Source organism: Eleutherodactylus coqui, chromosome 2, assembly GCF_035609145.1.
Source record: "Eleutherodactylus coqui strain aEleCoq1 chromosome 2, aEleCoq1.hap1, whole genome shotgun sequence".
Taxonomy (NCBI): Eukaryota; Metazoa; Chordata; class Amphibia; order Anura; family Eleutherodactylidae; genus Eleutherodactylus; species Eleutherodactylus coqui.
The window spans coordinates 240,436,336-240,445,687 of NC_089838.1; the positions used below are offsets into that span (position 1 = coordinate 240,436,336).

The following is a 9,352-nucleotide window of genomic DNA, read 5'->3' on the forward strand; positions in this document are numbered from 1 at the left end:
CGCATAAAGCAAATTACTCGAGCGAGTAGTGCTTTTCCGAGTACGCTCGCTCATCTCTACAGTGCATCTTATAGCTTGAAGGTACCTTTTAAACATACATTTTTCTGTCCTATGTTAGGTGTCAGAGGAGTGCTAGAGGTGTGGGGAATGGATTTTTCAGTCTTAGAAATTTCTGCTCTGTGGAAACAAACTCTAAATTGGGGTGTTTCAGCAGTGTGTGTATGAATTTTTAATAAACACCATCAGAAGTGTGGAATAGATTTCTGCCACAGAAATGTCTTTAATGAATCTGCCACATTTGTATATATCCATAAACTATCTCTTAGTTTCAAATTCTAAACGCATGAATTCTTGTTCTGCTAATGTATTGACCGTAAAATATGAATTCTTTATTGCAAAACATCTGATTACTCAGTACATAATATAGGCATACTTAAATCATATGTACAGATTACATATTGTAATATAAAATCATTCATAGTCCTCTATAGTATTCTTAACTCCAAATAACCAGAAACAAATGGAACCCTTGTAAAACAGACACCAAAGGGGTATCCAGTTAACAATACAAGTGAACGGCTCCTTTTGTTCCCACTCAGACGGTCCATCACAGTGCTGATTTTTTGCAGCTGTAATGGAAATCTCCAAAGTAATCACACAGCATATTAAATAATGCTGTGTAAACTCTCTCTCACATAAAATTTTGCAGGGTTAGTAAGCCTGTGTTAAGTTCTGTTCATACTTGTATTGGGCTTTCCATTTCCCTGTTCTGTCATGGGAGCCGAAAAATAGGATGCCGCATCTGTCATATGATGGAAACAAATAGCGTGGAATGAACCTCATTGATTATAACGGGCTCCATCCGGCTCCCATCCAGCCCTCTGACAGTTTCTTGCAAATGCTGCACGATTTTAAAAAGGTGTGAATAGAGTCTTCTTTTATTCATAGCACAACTATGTAGAAGCTCCCTTAGGGTGGTTTCACACACAGCATTTTTTGGAAAATGCACTTGCAGATTTTGATTCAGTTTTTAAACCAAAGCCAGAAAATGATTAAAAAAGAATAAGAATTATAAAGCAAGGACTTGTACTTCTCTTTCCTGTTGGACCCGCTTCTGGCTTTGGCTCAAAAAAAGCACCAAAATCTGGAAGTGCGTTTTCCCAAAAATGCTGTGTATGAAGCCACTCTTAATCAATCAGTTTAGATCGCAGGGGATTGTAATAAACAGATAAATTGTAACAAATCCTCAGCTGTATGAACAGCAACAGATTGGATAGATGATGAGTCATATGATGATCAGTCTTCATTTCCATAAGACTACACAACAGTTTTAATTCCTGTCTAGTGTATGAGGCTATTCAGAAATAATCTGCTTAGTTATAGTAATACATTGCATATTCCGTTTGTGCTGCCCTGTTGTATTACCAACAAGAAGCCACTGAGTGGCAGTTAATGTTTTACTTGGAGTTTGTGAGACTTGCCAACTTTATCAAAAGTCTGGGAGGTGTTCCACTTTTTAGTAGACTCTTAGACTTGGCAGGGTTAACAAGCAAGTGTTGGGTTTGATTTTCACTTGTGCTTTCTATTTTTCTATTGAAAACATGAAAACAGCATTCCGAATATGTCCTTGGATGGAAACAAACAGCACTGTGACAAAATGTGTAAGCTGAGCGTATCATGTGTACCCTAAAAAAAGTATCGCAAGAACTTACAATAGAAGCTGCAAACTACGCACAATGCAAGGAAATCACTTTTATCACAATGACTTAAAAAATCTAAACAGCCTGAACTTATAGACCACAGACAAGTGCTTAGAAGGAAAACTATCTTACAAAAACCTATGTACTATCAATATATTTTCTGGGAAGGCATTTATAAAGTATGCTTGCAATACATCAATATATAGATGTCATAAATTTTAGATTGTCGTTAATATATAATTTAACCTCTAAAAGACACAGAAAAACCTCAATACCAGTTCAGTCTAGAGTCCATAAAAGTACAAAAGTTTAAAAAGAAAGGTACAAACATCCAGTACTTGGATAAGAATGGAGTAACTAACCAGAGGCAGCATGGGTTTGTAACACACAAGTCATGCCAGACGAATCTAATTTCCTTCTGTGACAGAATCACCGACTGGGTTGACCAGGGAAATGCGGTGGATATAGTATGTCTTGACTTTAGTAAAGCATTTGACAAAGCATCTCATACTATACTTATTGAAACAAGGACCAAATATGGGATTAACAAGACAACTGTTAGGTGGATTCACAACTGGCTGAGTGATCGTACTCAAAGAGTGGTCATAAATGGCTACACATCCAAGAGGAAGAATGTATCAAGTGGGGTACCAGTGTTCAACATTTTTAGAAATGATCTAAAGGAGGGAATTGAGGTGAAACTGATCAAGTTTGCCATCAACACAAAGCTCCGAGGAATAGCTAAAAATGGAGAAGAGATAGAGGATTCAAAAAGATCCGTGCAAACTTGAACAATGTGTGGCGACTAGAGATGAGCGAGCGTACTCGGCCACGCCCCTTTTCCGCCCGAGCGCCGCGATTTTCGAGTACTTCCGTACTCGGGCGAAAAGATTCGGGGGGCGCCGTGAATGAGTGGGGGGTTGCAGCAGGGAGTGGGGGGGAGAGGGAGAGAGAGAGGGCTCCCCCCTGTTTCCCGCTGCTACCCCCCGCTCCGGCCCGGCCCCCTCCCTGCCCTCCGGCGCCCCCCAAATCTTTTCACCCGAGTACGGAAGTACTCGAAAATCGCGGTGCTCGATCGAGTAATTACTCGAAACGAGTACGTTCGCTCATCTCTAGTGGCGACTAACAGAATGATATTTAACAAGGAGAAATGCAAAGTACTACATCTGGGCAAGAAAGATGAAAAAAGCACATACAGAATGGGACGAATTCAGTTAGGCAGCAGCACATGTGAAAAAGACTTGAGGATACTAATAGATCATACACTGAACATGAGTCAACAGTGTGATGCAGTAGAAAAGAAGACAAACACAAATCTGGGATGTATTAAGAGAAGCATAGAGTCTAGATCATGTGAGGTAATTCTCCCCTTCTACAATTTCTTAATTTAAAAAAAAACGGAGTAAGTTCATGTCCCAGGGGGTATAGTTAAAGAATCTGTGAATGTTTATCTTGCAAAAAAGAAAGCTGGGAGAAGATTTAGTATCTGTCTACAAATATCTAGACAGACATCTGTCTAGTAAATCCTGAACTGAGCAGGTTGTTGGACCCGATGATCCTGAAGGTCCCATCCAACTCTATCATTCTATGATTTTATATATATATATATATATATATATATATATATATATATATATATATTAGTGGAACACATCAAAAGGGATTATCTGGGACCAAAGTATCCAGGACTTATCTTCAAGATAAGTAATTAATATCAGTTCAGTGGGGGTCTGAATCCTGGCACCCCAGCTGATGAGGTAGTTGAAGGGGCTGAGGTGATTGGGCTCTTCTAAAACCTGTGACGACATGGTCTATGTGCAGCTCAGTCCCATTCAACTGAATGGAATTAAGCTGAAATGCTATGTATCTCCGCTACAAAATGTGTGGCTACTGGGAATCGAATGCCCCTGATCTGATATCAATGACCTTTCTTGAGGATATGCCATCAATATTTTAGTTCCAGAATACCCTTTTTAACATAACCAGAACAATTATAATAATATATACATAATCATAGATATGTTTTATATTGTCATTGCAGTGCTCCTTGATATAATTTACAGTTTTGCAATCTGACTATTGAAATGATCATCAGTAATTTCACCACCGTGGAGGAGTTCATCCTACTGGGACTAACTGACAAACAGGACATGAAGATAGTGCTATTTATTGTGTTCCTTACATGTTACATTGTTTCTTTATTTGGTAATATAGTAATCATTTGGATCAGTAGTGTAAGCCCTCGACTCAACACTCCCATGTACTTCTTTTTGAGAAATCTCTCCTTGTTGGATATGTGGTATACATCAAGTGTTGTTCCCAAAATGCTGATAAACTTCTTATCTGTAAGGAAAGCGATATCTTTTGGCGCTTGTTTCATCCAGTTGTTCATCCATCTCTCTCTAGGAGGGGCAGAGTGCTATCTACTGTTGTCAATGGCGTATGACCGATATGTGGCTATATGCAGCCCCTTACACTACAGTAATATTATGCACCGCGTTTTGTGCATTAAAATGGCAACTGCATCCTGGGGAGGTGGCTTAGCAAACTCAATAATACAAACATTCAATACATTACAGTTGCCCTTCTGTGGTCCTAATGTAATAAACCATTTTTTCTGTGAGGCGCCCATGTTGTTAGAGTTAGCTTGTAGCGATACAACTTTTAATCAAACAATAATTTTCTTATGTGCCATAGTGGTAGCTTTGATCCCTTTTTTCTCCATTCTTATTACTTATGTCAATATTATTTCCAGTATAATGAAGATTCGTACAACCAAAGGACGGAAAAGAGCCTTTTCCACTTGTGCTTCACATGTAATAGTGGTCTCATTGTTTTATGGTACCATTTTCGTTATATGTTTGAGACCTGGGACAGTTCATGTCACCAACCAAGACAAAATGGCCACCTTGTTCTACAGTGTTATAACCCCAATGCTAAATCCATTGATCTACACCTTGAGAAATAAAGATGTGAAAACTGCACTGCAAGAAATTACAAGAAAGAAGAATCTGCAATAACTTACCTAAATATCTTATCAGATCTGTCGGAACAATCCATAGAATGAGGCTTCATCATACTCTGCATTAATGTCCTTAATGTACTTAGGTTACTTACATTACTATGAATTGGTTCTAAGCTTTGTGTGTATGTAGCTGAGATTCTGTAAATATTCTAAATTGTGACTAAAATAAAAAATGTAATTACAATATACTTTTTTGAATACTAGTAATTGTTTTATTCACTATGCACAACATTCTGCAACTCCCAACTGTGTGGTTTCATGGTTTGACTGATTTGTATTTCTGTCGGGCTTTTGTGTAATAGTTTTTTTTATAGATTTTAATTACAATAGGCTGCTGCTAGTGAGACAAGTGAAGTTGTCAGGGCAGATCCTGTGGTCCAAGGTGAGATAGCAAGAGAACACTTATTTAAAATCCAGGAGAGATTTGCACCAATGCAAGCTTATATAAAGTGTCTGGGGGAAGCATTGCAAACTGCTAATAAAAGGTATGACGTGCAGTTGGAAAAAGAAAGGGCCAACTTGTGTCTGCTTGGAGAAGAGGCCAAAAGGCCAAGGCTGTTAACAGAGGAGCAGGCAGAAAGAATCCCAAAAGAAAAGGAAAGTATTCTCCAGGAAGCTGAGCAGCTGAAAGCAGAGAATGTAGCTCTCTTAAAGGAGAATGAGCACCTTGGGAGATTGGCTAAGGAGGAAGCTGATCACCGGGTGTTGCTGGAACAGAAAAATGTTCAGTGTGAACAGAGCTTAGAAGAGAAGAGAATTGAGAAAAAGAAGTATGAGGGGTATCTTTCAACAGCCCATGAAGAAATACAAGATCTCAGAGATGTAGCCAGAGATGAGCCTGATCGCAGAGTATGTCTGGAGGCACAATCTGTTCAGTGTGAACAGGACTGTAAGAAATTGCAAATGAAATGCCAAGAGTTGGAGATGAAGGGTTGCAAGTTAGAAAAAGCTTCTACAGATGCACATAATCAAACTACAGGTTTGCAGAATCAAGTTGCAGAGTTGAAAATGCAGTTAGCAAAGAAAAATGGTGAATTGGAGTCCCAGATAAGTCAGCTTAAGGGTGCATTTAGACGACCGTATGTCAGCTGGGTTTTCACGCCCAGTTGATATACGGTGTCTCTTTCTGCAGGGGGAGGAGGCTGGAAGAGCCGGGAGCAGTGCTCTGAGCTCCCGCCCCCTCTCTGCCTCCTCTGCACTCCCTCTCTGTCCCTCTGCACTATTTGCAATGAGAGGAGGCGGGACGGGGCTAAGTTCTGGGAATTAGCTCCGCCCCCATCCCACCTCTCCTTATTGAAAATAGTGTAGGGGGGTGGAGAGGAGGCAGAGAGGGGGCAGGAGCTCAGAGCACTGCTCCCGGCTCTTCCAGCCTCCTCCCCCTGCAGAGAGAGACACCATATATCGGCTGGGCGTGAAAACCCAGCCGAAATACGGTCATCTGAATGCACGCTAAGAAAAAGCTGGAAATGGAGAAAGCTGCTTGCAGTCAGGCAGAGAAGCAAGCAGAGATCTTGAAAGACTGACTGGGTCACAAGGAAAAGCAGGAAGCACTGCATGAGAGACTGTTGTCCCAGCTACAGATGAGCCTGAATGAGGAAGCTGAAGAATATGAAGCTCAAATCCAGGAGCTTGAACAGAGTCATGCTCTCATTGTGAGGAAACTGTCCAAGCAATTGAAGCAAATTGAAAAAGTGAAAGAAACGTTGAAAAGTGAGAGTATTGAGCTGACCCAAAAGGTGAACGTGGTGTTGGAAGACAAACATGAATTGGAATGCAAGAAAAATGCAGTAGAGATGCAGCTTCAAGAGCTACAAGTAAAAGTCACTGAAGGTGACAGAAGGCAGACAGTGTTGTCTGAGCAGGTGAATAGGCTGCTCGTGGAGCTGGAAGCTCAGACTGAAGAGTCCCAGATGTTGCTACAGGAAGAGACGCAGCAGAGGCTTGGTCTTAGCGCACACCGGAAGACAATGCAAGATGAGAGAGATGTGTTCCTCAAGCAAGTAGAGGAAAATGCAGAAGCTAAGAGAAACCTGTCAGAGCAGGTTGCAACACTTCAGGCTGAGGTGTCTGACCTAGAATATAGACTGGAGAAGAGTGCTGTGTGCTTGGATTCTGTGGAAGAGCAGAAAAGAGAAATACAAGAGGAGTTTGAAGCTACAAGGCAGCAGTAGGAAGAGAAGACAGCTGCCTGTGATAAGCTTGAGAAGGTTAAAGTAAGTCTTCAGCAAGAGATAGAAGATGTTTCTGTGGAGCTTGGTCTCCAAAAGGAGCTTGTGTCCAAACTGAGAAAGACACAGAAAATATGTGAACAGCAGCTTACTGAGGAGAAAATCAGGTCTGCAAGATATGTCACTGAATGTGAGAGTGCTGAAGAAAGGGTCTGTAGGAAAAAGACTGAAGGATTAACTTTGACACGCACCCTGAAAATGATGTCAGAGAAAAAGGTGCTGTTCCAAAAGTTTGCCAAGAATTCAAGCGTGAAGATGAAACTCTGGGCAGCACAGTGTCATGTTGCTGAAAAGAGGGTTACTAGTGCGGTCTAGGAGCCAGTTCAGACAGCAAGTAAAAGAGAAGAAGGACTTGTGGAAGATTCCCGATAACAATGCTGGAAAGCGAACTCTGGTACAAAGAAAGCGCAAGGGCGTGGTCCAACAACAGGTGACAGGAATGAAGAATTGTAAAAATAAGACACAAGTGGTGAAGCATACCAAATTATGTGAAGGTGACCTGGGCACTCCAGGTGAATAGTTTGAAAAGACTGGGACGGTCTGGAGGAAAGAAAAATCACTTCTGTAAACAAAAGAAAAGTCATTAAGGTGAGAGCTGAGCAAAAGATGCAGACTGAACAGACCTCTGAAGTAAAAGAGGCCAAGGAGAAGGCAGAAAGTGAGGGTACTGAAGCTGAGAAGGTCTTAGAAGTGGCAGCAGAAATCTTGAAAGAACTGCAGCAAGAGTATAATGACCTCAAAAACCAAACTCCGAAAGTGAAGAAACAGTTTGTCCAAGTGGTAGAAGCCTGTTACAGGGATGCTGGCTCCATGGACCAACTCAACAGTAAACTGAATACTACCAAGCAAAAGTCAGATTCAGAGGCAAAGGAACTTCGAAGAATGCTAATGGGTCTAACCGATGATAACACTGTATTAAGAGAAGAAATAGAATTGTTACAAAGTGAGGAAAAGATAATAATTATAAAGCTGAATGCATTGAAAAATGAATTAGAGACTGTAATTCATAGCAAGGCCATGCTGGAGCATGAGCTACAAGGGGAACTGGAAGAATACAGACAGAAGGTTCTTGAGCTAGAAGAAACCTTCAAAATGGAGGCTCAGATTGAAAGTCTTAACAAGCCGTTGTGCACTGAAATGGAGGACTTAGTTAGCTCCAAGGATGATAGTGAAAAGAGTGAACATGAACTAGAAAAGTCTAAGGAAGTAGAAGAAAGCAAGATTCAGTTAGAGGAACTTGAAGATGAGTTACAAGTCAACCTGCAAGCTGTGAGGGCACAGTCTGAGAGAGATCTGCAAGGATGTGATGAGCAGAGTAAAGACAAGAAGAGAGAACTTGTCAGACGAGTAAAAAGAGACCCCCGAGCCTGGAGTTTTGACCCTGGAGGGCCAAAAGAGAAAAGTGTGATACTGCCTTTATCAAAGGGGGGGGATATGTAGAGATGCACTACAGAGAATGGCCTGTAGGGGGCAATAAATAGGCATTCTGGTGCCTGAGAAAAGGGAAAACGGCCACAGGTGTAGTCAGGAAGTTGGATATAAGGGTGCATTCCTGCTACAGTCAGGGAAATGTTGACTGAGAGAGCCAGAGAGGACCTGTGCAGCAGAGCTAAGCTGCTGCAGGCCAGTGGCCTAGCAAAGGCCTGAGTCCGACAGGGACGACAACCCTTGAATCACACCCAAGTTGGAGTACTTATATGGACTTTGCTTTATTGAAGAGTGTTTATTTGGACTCTGATTCCGATTGTCTGATGTGATGACAAATAAAGGCTGGCAGGAGCCAGGTAAAGAAATAAACCGCTTCTCAGCAGTTTCTGTATGTGTGGTTGCCACTCTGGGTAGAAAGGTGGACGATCCGCAGGCAAGTGTACCCCAACTTGGGTGTGAGTCCAGGGTTGTCGTCCCTGTCGGACTCTGGCCTTTGCTAGACCACCAACCGACAGCAGCTTAGCTCTGCTGCCCAGGTCCTCTCTGGCTCTCCCAGCCAACATCTCCCTGGCTGTAGCAGGAACGCACCCTTATATCCAACTTCCTGACCACACCTGTGGGCGTTTTCCCTTTTCTCAATGCCTGTCTATTGCCCCCTACAGGCCATTCTCTGTAGTGCATCTCTACAACAGATAAACCCCTCATCAGGTCAACAAGGAAGTAACTTCTATAGCAACAACCGAAAAGGAGAGAAATAAGTAAAAGGTAAAAACAGAAATAAAATCTTACACTGGGTAAGAGACAGAAAGAAAAGGGAGTAACAGAATCAAATTTGTCAGTAGTATAATTTAATGAAACAGTCAGGCATTCAATCTGGCAAATGTCCTAAATGCGATTATAGAGGTGTATGAGTGAAGGTAGCCCTGTGCGCTTCCAAAAAAGACCTATAAGACATTTGGCTGCCATCAGGA

General features: G+C 41.6%; 1 protein-coding gene and 1 pseudogene across 1 annotated transcript; both read left to right on the forward strand.

Moving 5' to 3' along the window:
* The first annotated feature begins 3,784 nt into the window (after positions 1–3,784).
* Positions 3,785–4,720, forward strand: LOC136610119 (olfactory receptor 2B6-like). The gene has a single exon (XM_066589380.1). It carries the CDS (start codon positions 3,785–3,787, stop codon positions 4,718–4,720), a length of 936 nt encoding a protein of 311 aa, XP_066445477.1.
* Positions 4,721–5,557: 837 nt separating this feature from the next.
* LOC136610120 (myosin-9-like) lies at positions 5,558–9,139 on the forward strand (annotated as a pseudogene).
* The last annotated feature ends 213 nt before the right edge of the window (positions 9,140–9,352 follow it).

Bases quoted from the DNA above. Each gene is read 5' to 3' on its own strand.
- LOC136610119 (XM_066589380.1), top strand. From the start codon at position 3,785: ATGATCATCAGTAATTTCACCACCGTGGAGGAGTTCATCCTACTGGGA.